Source organism: Somniosus microcephalus, chromosome 13 (assembly GCF_052327205.1).
Source record: "Somniosus microcephalus isolate GS21.2 chromosome 13, FLI_Smic_1.0, whole genome shotgun sequence".
Classification (NCBI taxonomy): Eukaryota; Metazoa; Chordata; class Chondrichthyes; order Squaliformes; family Somniosidae; genus Somniosus; species Somniosus microcephalus.
The window spans coordinates 48,899,916-48,923,809 of NC_140999.1; the positions used below are offsets into that span (position 1 = coordinate 48,899,916).

Sequence of the window (23,894 nt, forward strand, 5' to 3'; positions counted from 1 at the left end):
TGTCTCCATGGAGATAGCAGAAAAGGAGGCTCACCAGTTTAGTTCAACGGAGAGTTCACAAGGTGTCATCTGAGCCTAAAGGTGCGCGGAACGGCACATGTTACCATTGTGGGAAAACTGGCCACGCTAATGACTGCTGGTGTACGGAGCTGGAATGCCAAAATTGTGGCACAAGGTCACATTGAATGTGCCTGTAGAGGTTTTTATAAAAAAAAAAAAAATTTTTTTAAAAAAAGCAGCTGGGAAGCATGAAAGCAAAATGTCTATTTGGACAAGTGTTCATTCAGTGCAGTATGATGAACAAGCAAAACAGGTGAGTGACATCTGAGGAGGAAGAGGTGCACATACTGACAGTTGCAGGTGGTCCAAATGGCTACTGGGTGTCACTGCTGGTGGAGGGACAATCGGATGGAGGTGGACACAGGCACAGCTGTGTCCCTTGTTTCAGACACTGTCTACAACAAAATGCTAAAGCATCTTGCCCTTCAGACAACAAACGTTGTGCTAAAGACATATACTGGCAAACCTGGGCCATGAGGCACCATTGAGGTGACAGTTAAATTGAACGGACAGACTGCAAAATTGCCACTGGTAAAGGGAAATTACCCATCTCTACTGGGACGTGCATGGCTAGAGAAAATCACGCTGGACTGGCATGCAGTCTGCATGATGTCAAAAGGGGTCAGGTCTGACTGCAGTTTTAAACGAACATGCAGAACTCTTCAATGGTGAACTTGGAAGCATGAAAAAGATCAGCGTGCGACTGAACATTAAACCTGACGGCAAGCTGAAGTTTCTCTCAGCCCGACCTGTACCCTATGCAATTAGGCCAAAAGTTGAGGCTAACTTGGAGGCCTTAGTCAAGAATGGAGTCCTGGAGCCTGTGAGCATGAGCAAATGGGCCACACCCATTGTTCCTGTCCTGAAAGATGGATCTATTCGAATCTGCAGGGATTTTAAAGTGACTATTAACCTGGTGCCATCTGCAGAACAGTACCCTCTTCCCCTCTGGTGATCTTTTTACAGGCCTGGCTGGAGGGCAAAAGTTCAGCAAAATAGACTTATGCCAGGCTTATCTACAAATGCATGTCAATGACAAATCAAAGGAGTTGCTGACAATTGACACATGGGGCTATACAGGTACTGCCACCTTCTGTTTGGAATTACGTCAGCCCCTGCTCTATTCCAAAGGGCAGTGGATCAGTGAGTGGACTGCCAGAAGGCCAGTGCTACCTGGACGACATCCTTGTCACTGGGACAAATGAGGAGGATCATCTTCTGAACTTGGATGCGATACCACAGCGACAGAGTACGGACTCAGTTTGTAAGGACAAATGTGAATTCTTTCAGTCTTCAGTTGAGTACCTGGGGCATATGAGTGACGCTACTGGCCTGCATAAGGTGCTGTCAAAAGTCAAGGCGATTGTGGAGGCCCCAGAATGTGAGCCAGTTACGTTCATTCCTGGGGCTACTTTGGAAAGTTTATTCCAGACTTGGCAACTGATGTAGCAGCTTCAGCAATGTTGCCATGTCAAGGCAAAACATGGAAATGGACTGAACTGTGCAACGAAGCTTTCGTCCAAGCAAAAAGCATTGCTGAAGTCTGAGGTCCTGACACACTTTGACCCAAAGCTACCTGTGCAGCTAGCATGTGATGCATCACCATATGGTGTGGGAGCAGTCATATCCCACATTATGCCTTCTGAAGAGAAACCTTAAGAGAAACCTATCGCCTTCGCATCACGCACCTTGAACAAGGCCGAGAGTAACTATGCACAGATTGAGCGCGAGGCCTTGGGAATCGTTTTTGGAATTCAAAAATTTCATCAGTACCTGTTTGGGAGAAGGTTCACACTCCTGACAGACCACCGTCCATTGACTTCAATCTTCAGGCCCCACACCAGAATTCCGTCTCTTGCTGCAAGCAGGATGCAAGTGGGCTTTACTGTTATCCAGATACACATACGACATCAAATATCGCAAATCAGACTTGCACGGCAATGCAGACAGTCTCTTGAGGCTGCCCTTGCCTGTTACTTCCCAGCGCCTCGTTGGACATCTACTTTAGACAAGTGGAGGGAGCACCTGTCGCTGCAGTTCAGGTGCGAAGGTACACCCACAACAATCCAGTCCTGTGAGGTAATGGACGATGGCATTTGAGGGAGAGCTATAGGAGATTCTCCTAGTTTGAAACCTTGCATTTCAAAAAGAAATGAGCTCTCTGTCTAGGCAGGTTGTCTTCTCTGGGGATGCCGTGTCATCATTCCACCACCTGAGGGAACCTATACTGCAACAACTTCATACAGGCCACAGTGGGATGGTTTGGATGAAGGAAATGGCAAGAAGCTACTTCTGGTGGCCAGGTCTCTGGAAATATTGAGCGCCAAAATATGTTTTTCCACCCCCCCCCCCCCCCCCCCCCCCACCACCAATGTCAAAGGGTCTGGAATGTTCCACAGCTGGCAACCCTACACCCCTGGGATTGGCCTGCAGTGTGGCAGCAAGTACATGTGTAATGATATCAGCAAATAGTGATGGTGGTTGCCTGTTTATGATGCCTTACCAGCATGTTTGCCTGATTGATTACTTATGCCTGACCAGCAGAGGGCATGTGAGACAAGCAGTTTAGTTTGTTTCATTTTAGATGGATCTTTAAGATGGTGTCTGGTGTCTCCTGTAATGCTGTTAACAGAGCTGAACAGACTTTAGGTTAAAATACATTCTCTTTTTCATGAAAGTGTCATCATTGAACCCACATACAAATCGATACAATGTGGACTTTGCCAGGCCTTTCGAAGAGATGGTTGTGGACGCTCGTAGCAAGTGGCCGGAGGTCGCTGTGATGAGGTCTACCATGGCAGAAAACAATTGAGAAACTTGGTGAGATGTTCAGCTGTTATGGCTCACCGGAACAACTTGTAAGTGACTGGTCCACAATTTGTATCTCTAGTTTGCAACCTTCCTGCAAGTGAATGGTGTCCAACACATCAGGCCTGCGCCCTATCATCCCTCTACTAACGGCCTGGCAGAAAGGTTCGTGCAAACTTTGAAGCACACCTTGAAGGCATCGCAAGGTCAGGGCTCAATCCACCAACGTCTGAACAGCTTCCTGTGCTACAGGAACGAGCTGCATGCCACAACCAAAACTTCCCCCGCTTCACTCATGAAGAGGCAGTTGTGGACAAGTTTTGACTTACTCAAACCTCCAAGGGCAGAGCAGGTTGTCCAACATCAACCAGCTCAAGTTGAAAGAGAAAAGAGCCAAGGAGAGACTGTTTCATCCTGGAGAGCACGTCCTAGCTCAGAACTACAACACTGGACCGAAATGGGTTCCTGCTATGGTGATCGTGCAGACGGGCCCTGTGTCTTACACGGTTGAGACTGCTGAGGACGTCTGGAGACGACACACTGATCAACTGTTGCTAGGAGGAGAGACAGCCAGAGGCTCCAACGGCTGGTTGGCCTCAACTGTTTCCGGATGATACTGCAAACCAGCATCCTTTGCCACGGTGCTCTTCTCCAACACAAAGTTGGACTGTTCCACCTGTGCAAACTCCTGACTTTCGACTGACACAGGCACCTCTATCTAGGCCTGTCGATGCCTGCTGCTGTGGAAGCCAGCGATTGCTGCCGGTATCCTGTCGGAGCAGCAGCCTCCAAGATGCTTGGATCTGTAGGCTTAGTGACTTGCCCACAAGACTGGGGCAGAATAAACCCCAAGGTAAAGTCAGGATTTGAGGCAGTCTACCTCTACCCTTGGTTAGTTGAGTGCATTGGAAGTAACTTGCCTGTTAATGTGGACATTTCATATATTCCTCCCCTCTTATGTTATGTATTCTCCTTCCACCTACGGTGGCACTGTCACAGCAGGTGGATGGTTTGGTTTGTTCTCTTGGTTGGGTTTTTGTTTTTTTTTTTATTCAGAAAGGTTCAATAACAGAACAAAGTAGCCTCATGTTTGAGTTCTGAGCCCTAATTGTGTCTAGGTAGAAAGGTAGACACAACACAATCCAGCTGATAACCCTAGGTTTTTAAGGAATGCCTCATTTGATTGGCCTTGAGGTGGACTATAATGCAGCTAGAAGCAGACAGACACCTGAGCCCAGGCCAGGGGTTTGAATTGACTGAAATGGGAGCTTCCTTTGAACTTTGATGGGTGGCATATGTCACTTGTGGTTGACCAATTCATGCAATGTTCTGCTCTGCCCCACCCCAAAGCAGTCAAACAAAGCCTGTGCATAACCTCATATGGGAAAAGGTAAGAAATCCTGGAAGTTAAAAGGAGGAGGGGGGGGGGGGCAAAATTGGCTATCTCCCATTTTGGGTTTTCATCAGCCCAGCGCAGAAGTTTAGCGCCTGGCACTAATCGTCTCCAACTTTTTTACAAGGCACAAGTAAGGAGTGTGATGGAATACTCTCCACTTGCCTGGATGAGTGCAGCTCCAACAACACTCAAGAAGCTCGACACAATCCCAAGACAAAGCAGCCTGCTTGATTGGCACCCCATCCACTACGTTAAACATTCACACCCTCCACCACCAGCCTACCGCGGCTGCAGTGTACCATCTACAAGATGCCCTGCAGCAATTCGCCAAGGCTTCTTCGGCAGCACTTCCCAAACCCACGAGCTCTTCCACCTAGAAGGACAAGGGCAGCAGCCGCATGGGAACACCACCACCTCCAAGTTCCCCTCCAAGTCACTCCCCATCCTGAATTAGAAAAATATCACTGATCCTTAATCATCATTGGGTCAAAATCCTGGAACTCCCTCCCTAACAGCACTGTGGGAGTACCTTCACAACAAGGACTCCAACAGTTCAAGAAGGCGGCTCGCCACGACCTTCTCCAGGGCAAGTATGGATGGGCAATAAATGCTGGCCTTGCCAGCTATGCCCAGATCCCATAAACAAATTTTAAAAAACTTCCTTGCTTTTGCACTCTGTTCCTCTCTCAATAAAAGCCAAGGACCCCAAATACTTAACAGCCTTTTCAACTTGTCGTGCCACCTTCAAAGATTTGTGTACATGCACCCCTAGGTTTCTCTATTCCTGCACTCCTTTTAAAATTGTACCATTTAGCTCATATTGTCTTTCATCATTCTTCCTACCAAAATGTATCACTTCACACTTCTCTGCGTTAAATTTCACCTGCCATGTGTCTGCCCATTTCACCAGTTTGTCTACGTCGCCCTGAAGGCTGTTGTTATCCTCCTCATTGTTTACTACATTTGAGTTTTGTGTCATCAGCAAACTTTCAAATTATGCCCTGTATAACCAAGTCCAGCTCATTAATATATATCAAATAGCAGTGGTCCTAATACCCTGAGCAACACCACTGTATACCTCCCTCCAGTCTGAAAAACAGTTCACCACTACGGTCTGCTTTCTGTCCCTTAGCCAATTTTGTATCCATGCTGTCACTGTCTCTAATCCATGGGCTTTAATTTTCCTAACCAGTCTATTATGTGGTACTTTGTCAAACACCTTTTTGAAAGTCCATATACGCAACATCAACCGCACCACCCTCATCAACCCTTTCCGTTACTTCATGAAAGAACCTGAACAAGTTAGTCAAACATGATTTGCCTTTAACAAATCCATGCTGACTTTCATTCATTTATTAGCTCATACTTTTCCAAATGCCAATTAATTTTGTCCTGGGTTGTTATCTCACCACCACCAATGTTAGTCTGACTGGCCTGTAGTTGCCGGGTTTATCCCTCTTTTCATTTTTAAACAGGGATGTAATATTTGCAATCTTCCAGTCCTCTCGAACCACCCCCCCTATCCAAGGAGGATTGGAAGGTTGTGGCCAGAGCCTCCGTAATTTCCATCCTTACTTCCTCAGTAACCTAGGATGCATCCCATCTGGCCCGGCTGGCATTTCTACAATGAAGACTACTAACCTTTTAAGTATCTCCTGTTTATCTATTTTTATCCTATCCTTCAATTTGAAGTGACGGGTTGCTCCATCTCTCATACACCACATTTTGGGTCTACTATATCAAAGCAAGCTCGGCCACTTTGTGTGAGCTTGGCTTTTAACCCAATATGCAGTGACATCGAGATATTAATACAGTGACTCATCATAGACAGAATGCTTCACTTTTCACACTTCCTTTCCAATTAACTTGTTTCCCTAGTGTCAGGTTATATAGTAAGTTCAGTATCTAATCAAAAGTTGTGCTAGTTTTTGCTCTAACCCAGTTGGAGGTTTTTTCGCTGGCCAACTTTCCCTATTAACTTGGGTCAAATGCAATAAATCTTCCAAGTAATTAACTTTTGAGGGCTTCTTCCACCTTTGCAGCCCAGATAGTAGGAATTCTACAAAGAGAAAGCAAAAATACAGACAGCCTAGTAGGACTCTTTTTTTTTAACTTCTACTTTTCTTGCCATGTAAAACTGACTGCACTCACTAGGGAAGTTTCCTAAGTTTACTAGAGAATTGGCAAGTGATCTTACACATATCTTACAGATGCAAGTATGTGACACTTCCAAGAATGTTTGGGCTAATGTGTCACAATTCTATTTCTATCCTGAATATAGTAATCTCGGATGTAATGCTTAAGTTGTCCACCAGAGGGAGACAAATGCTAAGGGGATTATAATTACTAGTCTTAAGGTAAAATTGCATTATGGGTAGAATGACATCATAGGATCCACCATCTTAGATTGCTCGTGCAGTTGAATTGATGTGCATGCCTGTAGTTGTGAGAGCTCTATTCTCTCCTGGTTCTGTGTAAATTAAAAGCAAAGTTTTGAGTTCCTGAAGTCTCACTTATATCCCTTATTTGGACCTTAACCACCCGGTTATAACATTTTGGCGACGAGGATTAACTGTTTCAACTTGAAGGGAAAATACAAGAACACTGCATCTGAATCATGGCTACTCGAATAGGAGGGATTTCTGCTTTTATAGAATCATAGAATAGTACAGCACAGAAGGAGGCCATTCAGCCCATCGAGTCTGCGCCGGCTCTTTCGAAGAGCAATCCAGTTAGTCCCACTCCCCCGCTCTTTCCCCATATCCCTGCATTTTTTTTTTTCCCCCTTCAAGTATTTATCCAATTCCCTTTTGAAGGCTACGATTGAAGCTCAATCCACCAGCCTATCAGGCTGTGCAGTCTAAAAACTAACCACTTGTTGCTTAAAAACGTTTTTCCTCATGTCGCCTCTGGTTCTTTTGCCAATCTGTGCCCTTTGGTTATCGACCCTTCAGCCATTGGAAACAGCTTCTCTTTATTTACTTTATCTAAAGGCTTCAGAATTATAATCACCTCTACCAAATCTCCTCTTAGCCTTCTAATATGTGAATTTTACTTTCTACACTTTTTTCCGTATGTTTATTAAGTTTTTGAAAAATAAAAATCACCTGGCGACTCAGGAAATTGGACACTAGACTTTTACTTCTGGGGCCTAGGTTTAAATTCAATTTACACTGATTTTGATGTTCAAAATCAAACTTGGATCGGATACTGAGAGTTATTAGAGCATTTCTTTGAAGCAAATGATATTGTCGATGTTGGAAAACGGAGAGCTATTTTGCTAACTTCGGTGGGAAGTCTAACGTATAGTTTATTGAGAAACTTATGCAGTCCTGCAAAGCCTGGAGATAAATCATTTACTGAATTAGTGGACTTGCTAAAGGAACATTTCAATCCCAGACCGAGTGAGGTTGTACAACGTTTCAAATTTAATTCATGGAACAGGATGCCGAGAGAAACTGTGTTGGATTATGTTGCGGTGTTGAGAAAGCTGGCACATGATTGCAATTATGGGAACAGCTTGAAAGACATGCTGAGAGATAGGCTGGTTTGCGGAATAATGGATGCTCGAATGCAGAGGAGATTATTGTCCGAGACTGGGCTTACATATGAAAAAGCGTTGGAACTTGCTCAATTAATAGAGACAGCGAACCGCGATGTAAAAGAAATCCAAGGTTGCGACTGGTCTACTATGAAGCAAGTTGCAGGTCAGACGCTGGTGCACAAGTTAAATATGAGTCGTACACCACAACGTGCGCATTTAAAGGCATGTTATAGATGCAATGGAGATCACCTGGCAAGGGAATGCAGGTTTCTGGAGGAAAAGTGCCACAAGTGTGGGAAAAAAGGACATATCAAACGTGCATGTAGAGCAAAAGCTACCCTGGAGGTATACAAACCTAAAGGGGGAGAGAAGCAAAACCTGGTAAGAGAAGTGAAAAAACAGGGAGCACATCACGTCAGTGGAGAGGCTGAGAATGAAGACGACGTGTTCATAATGCAGAGTATGGTAGAGGACATTCCAAAAGTGGATCCTATCACTTTGCAACTGATAGTAAATGACACTAAGGTCAACTTTGAGGTGGATACTGGATGTGGTGTAACCATAATGAACAGGGAAGAGTATTCAAAATTGTGGAACCGTGCAAAAGTTCCAGAATTAAAGTCTTGCTCTGTGAAGCTTAAAACCTATACAGGTGAACGAGTGGCAACCTTGGGTACAGCTATTGTAACTGTGAAACACAGGGACACCATGGAACAGCTATCTATAGTTGTAGTATCGGGTTCTGGACCAAATTTGTTAGGTTGGGGCTGGATAAAAGAACTTAAATTGGATTGGGGAGCAATAAATCAAATGGAGTGCGGCAAACAGTTGTCGTTGCAAGAAGTTTTGATTGAACATGAGAATGTATTCAAGGAAGAACTTGGAACATTTAATGGCCCCCCAGCTAAGATTTATGTAGACAAGGAGGCACTGCCAAGATTTTTTAAACAACGACCTGTGCCTTATGCCATGAAACCGAAGGTAGAGGCTGAGCTTGATCGTCTTTTCCGGGAGAACATTCTGGAACCCGTGAAATGTTCAGAATGGGCAGCTCCAATTGTACCTGTTTTAAAACCAGACAATTCGGTAAGAATCTGTGGAGATTATAAATTGACTGTAAATAGGGTATCTAAACTAGAACAGTATCCTATTCCTAAAACTGAGGATCTTTTTGCAAACCTGGCTGGAGGGAAGAAATTCACGAAGCTGGATATGAGTCATGCATACTTGCAGATTACGCTAGATGAGGAATGCAAGAAGTATGTAACCATAAACACACACAAGGGTTTGTTTACCTATAACCGCTTGCCATTTGGTGTCTCATCTAGTCCAGCTATCTTCCAGAGAACTATCGAGGGTGTACTGCAAGGGATTCCACATGTTTCCATCTATCTGGATGATATTCTGGTGACGGGAAGAACCGACCAGGAGCATCTGAGCACTCAGAGAGGTACTTCAAAGATTGGATAAGGCTGGGTTACGGCTCAAGAGGAGTAAGTGTACTTTCATGGGGAATGAGGCCGTGTTCCTGGGACACAGCGTGGATGCCACCGGGCTCCATCCAATCAAGGAGAAGGTAAAAGCACTGCAGGAGGTACCAGATCCTACAAATGTGATTGAGTTAAGAGCTTACCTGGGACTGCTAAACTATTATAACAGGTTTTTGCCAAACTTGTCAACAGTGTTAGCACCTCTTCACAAACTACTGCGCAAGGAGACACAGTGGCAGTGGAAAGAGGAACAGAGGGTTTCATTTGAACAATCCAAGAAACTGATGCTGTCCTCGGATGTGCTGGTTCACTACAATGCAGAGAAGGACATCATTCTCTCTTATGACGCTTCTCCTTTTGGGGTGGGGGCAGCTCTTTCACACTGTATGGAAGATGGAACCGAAAGACCGATCGGGTTTATGTCTCGAACTCTGACCCCAGTGGAAAAAAACTATTCCCAGTTAGATAAAGAGGGATTAGCAGTAATGTTTGGGTTACAGAGGTTTCATAAGTACATATATGGCAGGAAATTCACCATATGCACCGATCATAAACCTCTTCTATCTCTTTTCAATGAGATGAAAGCAGTACCACAGATGGTGTCACCCTGAATCCAGAGATGGGCAGTGACGTTGAGGGCATATGAGTATGTCATCGTTTACAAAGCGGGCAAGTACCATGGGAACGCAGATGCCTTGAGCCGTCTTCCACTACCAGGTACCCCTATCCGTGCAGCCCCAAAGGACAGAGTTTTGATGTTGGGAACTGGTCAGGTAGTACGCAGACATGTGGATCAGATACTGACCAGACAACGGGAGATCGAACTGGAGGTTCCAGAGGAAATGCGGGAGGACAGGTTGGACCCCAGTTATCCAAATGCCTTGGTGGTCCCACCACCACGAACAGAGACAGTTACACCTGGACCCCTTAATCAAGAGGAAACCATCGTAGCAGAGTCAGATACTCTGAGTACTGCTCAGGAGCAGCAGGTGGCTCTACCACAACCAAGCAGGGACTTGACTGTAAGACGTTCAACAAGGTCTCACAAGCCGCCAGAGCGATTGATCACAACCTACTAGATCGTTCAGGATGGACTATCGTTAAAGGAGTTTCCTTATGGACTTTTAAGAATGTTGTTAAGAATTGTTGTAACTTAAGAGGGGGGGGATAGAGTAATCTCGGATGTAATGCTTAAGTTTTCCACCAGAGGGAGACAAATGCTAAGGGGATTATAATTACTAGTCTTAAGGTAAAATTGCATTATGGGTAGAATGACATCATAGGATCCACCATCTTAGATTGCTCGTGCAGTTGAATTGATGTGCATGCCTGTAGTTGTGAGAGCTCTGTTCTCTCCTGGTTCTGTGTAAATTAAAAGCAAAGTTTTGAGTTCCTGAAGTCTCACTTATATCCCTTATTTGGACCTTAACCACCTGGTTATAACACTGAGAATCTTATAGTTCAGGGTGTGCCATCTTTGTCTTTTGTAGGCTGCATGGTTAGGCACCATGGTGCCTCAAGGCTACAAAATTTAAATACTATAAAACTATTAACTTGCATATTCCATTAACTTGCTTAATCAGGTTCATGACAGACTTTGGAGTTCTGATTTAGAATTCATCCACCAACAATAGTAAGAATAGCCCGTTCCACACCCCCAGGTCCAAAAATGCCAACGAGACAAACCAGTGAGCAAGAAATAGAAGCACAAAGGAGACTAGGTTACCTAGGCTTCAAGGGCCAGATTGCCAGTGTTTCAGGGCGCTTGTGACTAAAGTGCTGCAGTTTACACATCCCAGCTGTAGATTATGATTGTATACCGTTTCCTGAACAAGGCTTCAAAAGAAATTCCTTCCCTGCTTCTAATACTTCCCACTTGTGGAAAATGGATACTGTATGGATTTGTATCCCATGGAGGAAAATGACCAGTTTCCTTCAAGTGATGAAGTAAATTCAAACACCACCACTCCATGTTGCTGCTCCAAAAGGAACAGTGACCAGCAACTTAAGCAGGATGCCATTTTCCAAACCAGAAGCTTCAATAGGTATCGTTTTGTTGAGCTTAGAAAATAAGATGCTGCCATTCATGGGGGAGCAGTCATAATCTTGGTAGCTGACATAATTGAAATTTGAAAGACTATGCACTCCAGGCCCTCCAATGCCCACCGGTCGCGGAAGGCCTCAAGCCTACGAGTGGACACCGCATGCTCCCTCTCCAGGGATACCCGGGCGGGGACAGAGCCACGGAAGAGAGGCAGGCAGTTGGGCCAAATGACCGCCCGCTGCCTGGACCAGTGGGTGGCCACCTTGGCCAGGCCCAGGAGCAGTCCCACGGGGAGGTCCTCCGATCTGCCCGCTCCCCTCCGCACCGTGTGGCCAAAGATCAGGAGCGTGGGACTGAAATGCAGCCAGAAATTGAGGAGCAGCCCCTTCAAATAGTGGAAGAGGGGCTGCAACCTCTTACACTTCGTGTATATGTGAAACACGGACTCATCTGTGTCGCGAAAATTCCAGGCTGCCTGGCAGTCCCTGAACCAGTTTAAAAACCAAATGACGGGATTGCTCCATGCAACACTCTCCACGGCAGGTCCCCAATGGAACAGGAGAAGACTCCGCACTGGGGACCCCCACCTTTGCCGGATGGCAAGATGAAATGCAGGGCGAGGCTTGATGGGCCAGATGGAATCTAACCAGAGCTCTGTACAGCTGTAACATAACTTCCACGGCTTTGTATTCCAGCCCTCTCGAGATAAAGGCCAGCATTCCATTAGCCTTTAAATTATTTTTTGAATCTGTCCACTGGCTTTTAGTGATTCAGTACTTGGACCCCTAAATCTCTCGGCTCCGCCACAGCGCCTCGCTTCTCACCATTTAGAAAATACCCTGATCTATCTTTCTTGGGTCCAAAGTGGATGACCTCACACTTTCCTACATTGAACTCCATGTGCCCATTCACTTAATCTATCGATGTACCTTTGTAACTTTCTGCTCCCATCTACACTATTTACTGAAATAACAACAGAAAATGCTGGAAGCACTCAGCAGGCCAGGCAGTATCCGTGGAGAGAGAAACAGAGTTAACGTTTCAGGTCTGGGACCCGTCATCAGAACTGGAAAAAGCTGGAGATGTAACAGATTTTAAGCAGGTGCAGAGGCAGGGAGAGGGGGGAGGGTGGGAGGGGAGGAAGACATTGAAGGAATATTCTGTGCTAAGGTAAGAGGCAGGAAAGATAAAATGTTGCAAATGGGGATGGCAAAATCATATAGCATGAAAAATGGGAGCAGGGGTTATTGTCTGAAATTGTTGAACGCTATGTTGAGTTCAGAAGGCTGTAAAATGCCTAATCGAAAGATGAGGTTCTGTTCCTCGAACTTCCGTTGAGCTTCATTGGAACAATGTAAGAAGCCGAGGACAGAGAGATCAGAGTGGGAGTGAAGCGGAGAATTAAAGTGACAGGAGAACGGAAGTTCAGGGTCAACCTTACAGACTGAACGGAGGTGTTCCACAAAGCTGAGGCCCCAGTACAGATCCCCAGGGGTCACCATGAGTCACATCCTGCCAATTGGAGTGCACACCCATTATCCCTACTCTGTCTCCTAACTCCTAACCAATTCCCTATCCAAGTCAATAGGTTGCCTTCAATTCCATGTGCTTTTCTCCCGTACTCTCGCTTCATGAATCTTTTCCTCAGTAACCTGGCATTCCAGGTACTCTACTTTAGCCTGATGTTGGCTGGCTACAGTTTGGCATTCCTGATTCAGCGCGTGAAGCGTTGTGATCAGCTTTTCCCCACCCATGGCCTTTTCCTCTATTTCTAATGCCTGGGTTTTGATCTTGGCTGCCTGCGCTGCAACGACTCTGTCCAAAATCTGGACTTGTCTTTTGTAGCACATCAGCCACACTGCCTTCTCCACTGACTTTTTATGTTCTTTACCCTCTGTCCACCTGACGGCTGCGTCTACCGGACGCCCATCCAGTAAGAGATCGGAAATCCACTGCTTAGTGAGATTTACCTTACCAAAAACATAATCCGCTATCCTCTCATCCATAACATTTCATCCATTTAAACCTGGGTCTAATACATTGCAATCCTGCTGCCAGTGTCCTGCCACAGTCGCCATTTTCTGTAAGGGGTTTTCTGCTCGGTCTCTCTCTCTGGTGAGACCTCCCTCTTTTGCACAGTAATTTACCGAGTGGTTCGACCCACTCACCCCTTAGGTGCTCTACACTGGACTTTGAGGCAGGAACTACAATGCAGAGAATACTCTGTAGACCAAGTTTAATGAAACGAAGTGAAATTTTATTGCATAAAGGAAAAATTGAATGTAAGCCAATAAGGTACATGGGAGGGAAAAACAAATCATAATACAGTACTAACCAATATATCCACAGGCATATTATACTTTACAAGGTTCACCATGAAATAGGGAAACACACGGAACATCGAGGGACAACAACTCATTGTTAATTATCCCCAAAAATGGCCACCCCCTAAACCTAGCTAGATTAGATTATGAGGGGCCAGAAACATGCTCACCAGTCCCATTTAGAAAATAGAGGTTTTGAAGTCTGCGTTTTGGTCCTCTCAGGCATCCTGTCTCCACATGGTCAGCAGAACGCAGCGGGCTGCGACACACTCTTTTCTCCCTCGAGGTAATGGACACGGACAGGCTGGATGTTAGCAGGCCTGGACGTCGGCGTGGAGAGAGCCCAACTGTTTGACCATTTTCATAAGGTCTCTTCTTGGAGGGTCGCCGTCTTTTCGTCTCGTCAATGGCCCGGGGTTTGTCGATGATCTCCCGATAGCTACCCCGGGTCTGGACGCTGACTCAACCTGAACCACCAAGGACTACTCTGAGTCTTCAACACGTCTCCGATCCCAATCGTCTACCGAATCGTCGTCGTCTTCCGAGTCTGAACGGCCTCTCTACTGAACCCGAACTCCTAACCGAACTGCACCTTCTTCGGACCCCCGAACGATCTCTCGAAAATGATCTCTACAGTGCTCTTTCTCGATCAACTCTCTCGATCATCTCCCGATAGCTACCCCGGGTCTCCAGTTACACTTCTCATGGAGGCCCTTATCTCCCGCCATATCAAGGTTAGCCTTTGTTTAAATTTTGGCGGGCTTGTAGCACAGAAGGGTAGTCATTGTGTTTAAAGTACTTTCGGGATGGCCGGTAACTGCCATCTCTGGTCTGGAATTACCTTGTATTGTCTTTAATGGGTCTTGATGTCCCCCTTTCAACTTGAAGCTGTTTCCCTTTATCTGGGTAAACATTTTGATGGCCTTTATCTACAGGCCGATCTGATTGGATCTGCATCCAATCCATATGTATGGGGTTCTGTCTGGTTTCGCATTCTCTGAAATTGCATTCCAGAACTTACTGTGGGTTGAATCCACAAAAGCTGTCTGTGGACTGCAGGAACCATTTTAAAATGTCCCAAAAAGCTGGTCACGGGGTCTGGTGGCCATTTTGTTTGCCCCTTTTTCTGGGCTTCTGTTAAAACAGTCTTTAAAATTAAGGCCTTTTCTGCCAATAGACCCTTATAGGACAATGTTCAATTTTGCAAATCCTACAGTTCCCCCTGATGATACTATAACTTGCTTGAAGTATCATAATTCTGGGTGAGCAAAACTTTCTGACTCCATAATCAAACCATCCCCTGTATTTACCTATCTATGACCCCACGACACATGCACTTCCCGTTTCAGAAAACCCACAGTGTACATTAAGCATCTATAGATGGCAATACATTGGAGTTAAAATCTGACACACATAATAAACTTCAATAAAAATAATAAAGAAAGAAAATACACACAAAATCACACATGAATACTATCAAAAATAGAGGAGGGAGGGAAACTCTAACTCTATACATAGCAGCAAAATTTAAATGGGTGTCTCCTCATCTACCCGCACATAATGCTCCCTCCACTGTCCTCTGTTCTCATACTTCTGGAAACGTTTGTCCCTCTTACAATGTACAAAGAGTAAATAAATCACAATAAAAATCTGACATACTACGAGGATGTGGGAGGCTATCCTAATCCATGAAGGGACTTCTATATTAGTGAACAGGTCCCACCACTGTGGGGTCACTATATCTAATATGTCTGCCCCTATTTCTAATGTCTTCTGCTCCAGCATGTAAAAATGTTTCTGTGAAACGGCAACGGCTTTTAGTATCTTGGTGAGGTGTTCATGGAGAGGGGCAATGATGTAGTCAAAATGTGCAACGAATCATTGCAGATCGGTGAAATTTTCCTTGACAGTGAGGTGAACAGTGGAAGGTTCAGGAATAGGGACAATTCGCTCTTGGGCCACTTGAACTTCTGCCTTGGGTTTGAAGCAGAAACTGCTGTCACTGACCAGACACCAGCCGTGCTGTCCATGTTGGTAGTGGGGCGCTGCAGTGGTGACACAGTATGTCCCACCTCCTATAAATGCCACCTGCGGGGGCACAAGGCTCTGTGCCATTGCCTCCATGGTGCAATTTATAGGCTTCACGCCAGCAGTTCTGAACCCGCACTGTGGTTTCGAATAGGCATTCGAGTGCTGGGGACACAGGATGATGTGTGCTCCCCGACTCCGGCACCCCGAGAGGTCGGTACCCGTCGTTGCATGCTCCTATCAAATGACGTAATGTGGGACCGCTGTGTAGCGAATGTGTGCACCCCCTTGAATGGCTCCAATGTTCTCCACCCTGTATACCGGAGCTGTTTAGCTGTCTTTCCCATAACCGGCATTCTTACCACTATACCCATAATGGTGTGATTAGACCGCCCACAGTCCACTGGGACTGGGTAGGCCTCTGAAGCTAGTCTGAGCTGGCACGGACTTAATGCATTCTCAAAAGGGTGGAGGGCTGCGAGGTGCTTATTGCTGATCCAGGAAGGGACCAAACCTTGTTTTAAATCCTCCAGATTACTGCGGCCCTCGCCCAGTAACCACGCCCCGTACAGCACGCATGCCTCATTCTGCGCAGCCTGATCTGACGCATTCCGATCCTCTCTGATGAGAGCATTTACCATTTTAGCGTGTTTCTCCAGCTCAGCTATGATTTCTTTTAAGTGTAGTGTCATGGCCTGATCCTCATGTAACTCAGAACCCACTACCTTATTCTCGTCCGTCAGTATCTTTCTTAACTGCGCTTTTAAACCATTGATCTGGGTCTGCAGCTCCACGTCATCCAGAGTGTTGATGACGGAAGTCCCTGTGTTAAAGGCGGTAAAAATATCATTGACTGTACCCCTTCTTTGTCTCCCTACCCTGTCCAAGACCTCATGTGGTGTGGTGTACAATCCGGCTCTTTCGACATCGGCAAAGTCGAACTCGTAAAATTGTCTAAACATATTTGTTAACAGGACCTGGTACAATTGCTCCGTTTCCTTGGGGCACCACTCTGGCAACCGCAACTCGGTGAGGTTTAAAATCACCGAGGCTACCGCGTAGTGCACCCCTTGGTACAGTACCTGACCCGTGGGTACCAATACCAGTCCATTCCCGGGTCCCTTGGTAGTGGCGGGGCACCCTTCCTTGCGGGCTTTGGCTACCGGAATCGTGGGCAGGGGCTTGCGGGGGCGGGTGATGAGCTCAGTGGCATTCACCGGGTTCGGAGAGTATGGGACCCCGCACGCCCACGTGCTGACGTCCCACCTCATCCCTTTCCCAGCATCCTGCCACTGTCTCTGGAAGAAGATGGAGACGCCTGTGGGGCAGACGCGTTCTTAACCCCGCATGCAGATGTAAATCCCCTCATCTGGTTCCCACCATTTGCCCCAACAGACACTCAATCCCCCATGAGTCCCCATAATAGTCCGATGGGTATTGTTACCCAGTCGCTCCCACTCGACCGTGGAGTTTTTCATAAGAACATAAGAACATAAGAAATAGGAGCAGGAGTAGGCCAATCGGCCCCTCGAGCCTGCTCCGCCATTCAATAAGATCATGGCTGATCTGATCCTAACCGCCAATCCACTATCACAGAACCATCTCCTGAATCTAACAGAATTAGACACACGAAATAGGAGCAGGGTCAGGCTACACGGCCCCTGGGCCCGCTCCGCTACCCACAGGGCCATGACCGATCCGAACCTAGACTCATGTCCAAATTCCTGCCCGCTCCCCGTAACCCTTAATTCCCTTTACTTCGAGGAAACTGTCTATTTCTGTTTTAAATTTATGTAATGATGTAGCTTCTACAGCTTTTTGGGGCAGCATATTCCATGGACCTACCACCCTCTGAGTGAAGTAGTTCCTCCTCATCTCAGTTTTGAAAGAGCAGCCCCTTATTCTAAGACTATGCCCCCTAGTTCTAGTTTCACCCATCATCGGGAACATCTTCCCCGCATCCACCCGATCCGACCCCTTCACAATCTTATATGTATCAATAAGATCGCCTCTCATTCTTCTGAACTCCAATGAGTAGAGTCCCAATCTACTCAACCTCTCCTCATATGTCCATCCCCTCATCCCCGGGATTAACCGAGTAAACCTTCTTTGTACTGACTCAAGAGCAAGTATGTCCTTTCTTAAGTATGGACACCAAAACTGTACGCAGTATTCCAGGTGCGGCCTCACCAATACCTTGTACAACTGAAGCAATACCTCCCTATTTTTATATTCTATCCCCCTAGCAATGAAAGCCAACGTTCCATTGGCCTTCTTAATCACTTGCTGCACCTGCATACTAACCTTTTGACTTTCGTGCACCAGGACCCCCAGATCCCTTTGTACTTCAGTACTTTCCAGTTTCTTGCCATTAAGATAATAACTTGCTCTACGATTTTTCCTGCCAAAGTGCATAACCTCACACTTTCCAGTATTGTATTCCATCTGCCAAATCTCTGCCCACTTACTTAGCCTATCGATGTCCCCTTGCAGGTTTTTTATGTCCTCCTCACTCACTACTTTCCCTCCCATCTTAGTATCATCTGCAAACTTTGATATGTTACACTCGGTCCCCTCCTCCAAATCGTTAATATAGATTGTAAAGAGTTGGGGACCCAGCACTGACCCCTGCGGAACACCACTAGTTACTGATTGCCAGTCTGAGAATGAACCATTTATCCCAACACTCTGCCTTCCGTTAGATAGCCAATCCTCTATCCATGCCAGAATATTACCCCCAATCCCGTGATTTTTTATCTTAAGCAATAATCTTTTGTGTGGCACCTTGTCAAATGCCTTTTGGAAGTCTAAATACACTACGTCCACTGGTTTCCCCTTTATCCACCCTATACGTTACTTCCTCAAAGAACTCCAGCAAATTTGTCAAACATGACTTCCCCTTCATAAAACCATGCTGACTTTGTCCTATTAAATTATGATTATCCAAATGTCCTGTTACTGTCTCCTTAATAATGGACTCCAAAATTTTACCTACCACAGATGTTAGGCTAACCGGTCTATAGTTTCCAGCCTTCGGTCTACTGCCCTTTTTAAATAAGGGTGTTACATTAGCAGTTTTCCAGTCTGCCGGGACCTTTGCCGAGTCCAGGGAGTTTTGGAAAATTATTACCAATGCATCCACAATCCCTACCGCCACTTCCCTCAAGACCCTAGGATGTAAGCCATCAGGTCCAGGTGATTTATCCGCCTTGAGTCCCATTATTTTACCGAGTACCACTTCCTTAGTGATTTTGATCATGTTTAGCTCCTCCCCCCCCTTTAGCCCCCTGTTTGTCCAGTGTTGGGATATTCTTAGTGTCTTCTACTGTAAAGGCTGATGTAAAATACTCATTCAGTGTTTTTGCCATCTCCATATTTCCCACCATTAATTTCCCGGTCTCATCCTCTAAGGGACCAACATTTACTTTAGCCACCCTTTTTCTTTTTCTATAACTATAAAAACTCTTACTATCTGTTTTTATATTTTTTGCTAATTTACTTTCATAATCTATCTTCCCTTTCTTAATCAATCTTTTTGTTATTTTTTGCTGTCTTTTAACGTTTTCCCAATCCTCTATCCTCCCACTAGATTTGGCTACCTTATATGCCCTTGTTTTTAGTCGAATACTATCCTTAATTTCTTTACTTAGCCACGGATGGCTGTCTTTTCTTTTACACCCTTTTCTTCTCAGTGGAATATATTTTTTTTGGAAGTTGTAAAATAACTCCTTGAATGTACACCACTGATCATGTATCGTCTTACCCTTTAATCTATTTTCCCAATCCACTCTACTCAATTCCGCTCTCATACCTTCATAGTCTCCTTTATTCAAGCTTAGCACGCTTGTTTGAGATCCAACCTTCTCACCCTCTAATTGAATATGGAATTCAACCATGTTATGGTCACTCATTCCAAGGGGATCCTTTACTAGGACATTTTTAATTAATCCCGTCTCGTTACACAGGACCAGATCTAAGGTTGCTTGCCCCCTGGTCGGTTCAGTTACATACTGCTCAAGAAACCCATCCCTAATACACTCAATGAACTCATCCTCAAGGCTGCTCTGCCCAATTTGATTTGTCCAATTAATATGATAGTTGAAATCCCCCATAATTATAGATGTTCCCTTATTACAAGCCTCAACTATTTCCTGACTGATACTCCGTCCAACAGAGTTGCCACTGTTCGGAGGCCTATAGACTACGCCCACTAGTGTTTTTTTCCCCTTATTATTCCTTACCTCCACCCAAACTGTTTCATTATCCTGATCTTTTGACCCAATATCATTTCTCTGTATTACAGTGATTCCTTCCTTTATTAACATAGCCACCCCACCTCCCCTTCCTTCCTGCCTGTCCTTCCTGATCATTAAATAACCTGGTATGTTTAATTCCCAGGCATTGTCACCCTGCAGCCATGTTTCTGTAATGGCCACAAGATCATACCCATATGTAGTTATGGTCTTACTCAGCTTCCGAAGCCACCACCATCTGTCCAAAGGAACATGTCCGTTGCATACTAAACAAATGTTCCTCCCGACGGTTACGCTGACTCTGGGCGCGATGATCCTCACCCTGGGACACATTAGAGAAGTCTCTCCGTATGCAAACCCGGACTGGCTGGAGTATTCCGTAGAGTTCGACCCCAGCCATCCTGGCCACCTCCCTTCGTGGAAGTAGGTGGCTGTTTCCTCAACGTCCCGTTCACCTGTCCCATCAGTCGCGATGGGGGCTGTGTCCCCGGAGCATCCATACACGATGGAGTCCTTGGTGTAGCCATGATAGGCCAAGCTACACCCGATCACAGCGAATACGATGAGAATCCTCTCCATGGTACCTTTGGTTCCTGCAACAGATTAAACGATACAGCCAGGCTCCCGAGAGATTCTGGCCTAGGTGAAGGCATGATCGGGTCTTTCAACCTCGATCCAAAACAAACACACATGCTGGGCAGATTCCAAAACTATTTCTTATAACAGCCATCACCTTAAAAATGTACACACCTTATACTTAACCAAACTTAAACTTAACTAAACTTATGTAAAGTGCCGCCTGTCCCCGGGCGGCCTGCCTAATCCCTGTTCGGACTGCAGCTCACCGCTCCCTGTTGCGGGGCCACACTGACCTGTAGCTTGAGTCCCCCGCAGCCTTTTGCTGCCAGTTGGGGACTGCGTCTTTCTAGGGATTTCCCAAGTCGGTATCTGCTGAAGTAGGGGGAATCGGGCCAGAGCTTTATTGGCTGAGGCGTCCGAGACGACCTGCGAGGGGGTAATTCGGGCGAGGCTCCCTTTGCGAGTGGACCTTTGGTTGGGACTTTAGCCTTCACAGCCCGTGGCTTCTCCACGACTGTCGGCTTCGACTCCCTTCCCTCAGACTCCGCCCATTTGGGATTTGGGTCTGTGGCAGACGACTCCTCCCTACCTGTCCCTACAGGTGGAGAATCTCCGCCCCCAAGTTCTACCTCCCCTAAGCTTGAGCCAAGGGCGGGACCTCCGTCCTCTGACTCCACCTCCTCCAGAATCGTGTCGGGGCGGGGCCTAGCTGTTCGGGCTCCCCCCTAACTGTGCTCGGGTCAGGGGGAGGGCCTTGGTCTTCGGGCTCTTCCCTGTCCGAGTCCCAGGCCAATGGGGAAACCTCCCAGGTGGGCGGGATAGCTCCTCCCCTCAAGCAGGCTGCGGCGCCAGCCTGTGTGGTCTGTGACTTTTTGCACGCCTCAGGCTGAGGATTTTTACCCTCAGACCTGGCCTCGGTTGTTGGCTCTTTTGCACCCGGCTTAAATAGTTTGCACTGGTTTACGTGAAACCATTTAGTGCGCCGGGGCAACTTCACTGCGTATACCATGGGGCTGGCTTTATCTACAATACTGTAGGGCCCCATGTACAGTGGTTCTAAACTCTCCACTCGGGCAGAGTTTCCTACCATGACCTTGTCTCCTACTTCCCACTTCTGGGCTACGGTGGTGGGGACCGGTGGGACTTGCACCGATTCCCGTCTAGCCTTGTCTATGGCTCTTTCTCCAGCGCGGATGGTCAGACCCAGGAATTTTACTTCCTGCTCACCGATCCGTGCCTTCTTTGGGTTTACCTTGAAACCCTTTCTGCCTAACAGCTCCAATAGCTCGGCCAATAGTGGGCCATGCTCCTCTCTGGAATCTGTGAACAGGAGCAGGTCGTCCACATACTGCACTAGCTGATTGGGCTGGCTGAACTCTTTTAAGCTCCCTGCCATACATTGATGGAAAATGCTGGGGCTGTTGTGGAAACCCTGTGGCAAGCAGTTCCAGGTGTACTGTTGCCCTTTAAAAGTAAAGGCAAACTTGTACTGATCCTCCCTCCTTAAAGGGATGGACCAAAACCCATTGGAAATATCCAGCACCGTGAACGTGGTCGCGGATACTGGAATACTCCCTATCAGGTCGGCAACTGCTGCTACCGTCGGCGCGCAGGCTGGGATGTTACCGTTGAGGACTCTGTAGTCCACCATGGCTCTCCAGGAATTGTCCGGCTTCTTCACCGGCCACAAAGGAGAGTTTACATAAGAACATAATGTGGCTACACGCCACCATTGGACATAATCCGTTCACGGCGGCACGGACAGTTTACGCAGGCGCACTGCCGGCAGCAGCCACCCCCAGCCGTGGGCCCTTTCCTCCGGCAGCTTGTTTCCCGCAGGGACAGGCTGCCGGGAGCACTTCCTGTCTGGGGAGTATTTAAGTGGTTGCGCGGGCTTTTTAAGCACTTGTTTTGCCATGATGTAAATTAAAGCAGTTGTGTTCCATCAACTCTGGTCTCGACTCCCACGTTTGCCGCGGTATCTCAACACTGGTGACCCCGACGCTCAGGACGAATCCTAAGCTAGCATGGCGGATACAAACGCAGTCACGGTTAAACTACCGGACTTTTGGGAGAACCTGGCCGAGGCCTGGTTCGTTCAAGCCGAGTCCAGATTCCGGCTGAGAACCATTACAGTCGACGCCACGAAGTACGACTACCTCGTCGCCTCTCTCACCTGCACCACAGTCCCTAAGGTTTGGGCAGCGCTGCAGGATCCACCAGAGGAAGGCAAGTACGAACATCTGAAGGCCGCGCTCCTTAAAAAATTTCAGGCGTCCTCCTACCAGCGCAACTGCCAACTCCTCGACCTCCCAGGCCTTGGAGACGCTTCACCATCAGACCTGCTTTCCCACATGCTGTCCCTCTCAGTCGACAAAAAACCCGGCGCCCTCTTTCGTACGCTTTTCATTCGGCAGCTCCCCGCCAGCATCTGCCTGCTCATTGTGGAGTCTGGCTCCATGGACCTGAACGAGATAGCCGAAAAGGCCGACCGGCTGCTCTCCGCGCAGACCGCCCGCGACGTCGCGCCCAACCTCACAGCAACGACCACGCAGTCCCCCCGGCTCACTAGGCCCGACCGCCCTTCCACTCCGGGTCACTGCTACTACCACACCCGTTTTGGCTCTAGGGCCCAACATTGCACGCCACCGTGCACTTTCAAACCTTCCCCCGCACTGGCCCCCACGATGGCCACGGGGCAAAAGGGGCCCCTACTGTACGTCATCGACGACAGTACCAACCGCCGATTGCTGTGCGACACAGGAGCCCAGCACAGCATCACCCCCACCTCCGCCCTCGAAGTCCAACGCAGCGCACGGGGTGTCACGCTGGCTGCAGCCAATCGCTCTGACATCCGCACATACGGCACCCGCATGGTCACGCTCGACCTCGCAGGCCGCCGCTACCGCTGGGAGTTCCTCACAGCCAAGGTCCTCTGCCCACTCATCGGCGCCGACTTCCTACGCGCCCACGGCCTCCTTGTCGACATTCCGAGGCACCGCCTCGTCGACATCAACACTATGGCCCCCATTCCTGGCGCAGTCACCCCGGCCCGTTCGGCCGGCCTGACGACCTACTGCCTCGCCAGAGCCACGGACGACTAGTCGGCACTACTAGCCAAGTTTCCCGCCCTCACTAACCCGACCTTTTCGGCCAAAGCCACACGAAATAGGAGCAGGGTCAGGCTACACGGCCCCTGGGCCCGCTCCGCTACCCACAGGGCCATGACCGATCCGAACCTAGACTCATGTCCAAATTCCTGCCCGCTCCCCGTAACCCTTAATTCCCTTTACTTCGAGGAAACTGTCTATTTCTGTTTTAAATTTATGTAATGATGTAGCTTCTACAGCTTTTTGGGGCAGCATATT

The 23,894-nt window shown here is 47.3% G+C and overlaps 1 protein-coding gene across 1 annotated transcript in view; it reads left to right on the top strand.

Annotated features, from left to right (window-relative positions):
• Positions 1-259: 259 nt before the first annotated feature.
• Positions 260-23,894, top strand: part of LOC147108311 (perilipin-3-like) — a 57,051-nt gene continuing 33,416 nt past the window's right edge. Inside the window, exon 1 of the mRNA XM_086006006.1 lies at positions 260-313. Coding sequence (XP_085862132.1) covers positions 260-313 — 54 coding nt within the window. The remainder of the gene's footprint in view (positions 314-23,894) is intronic.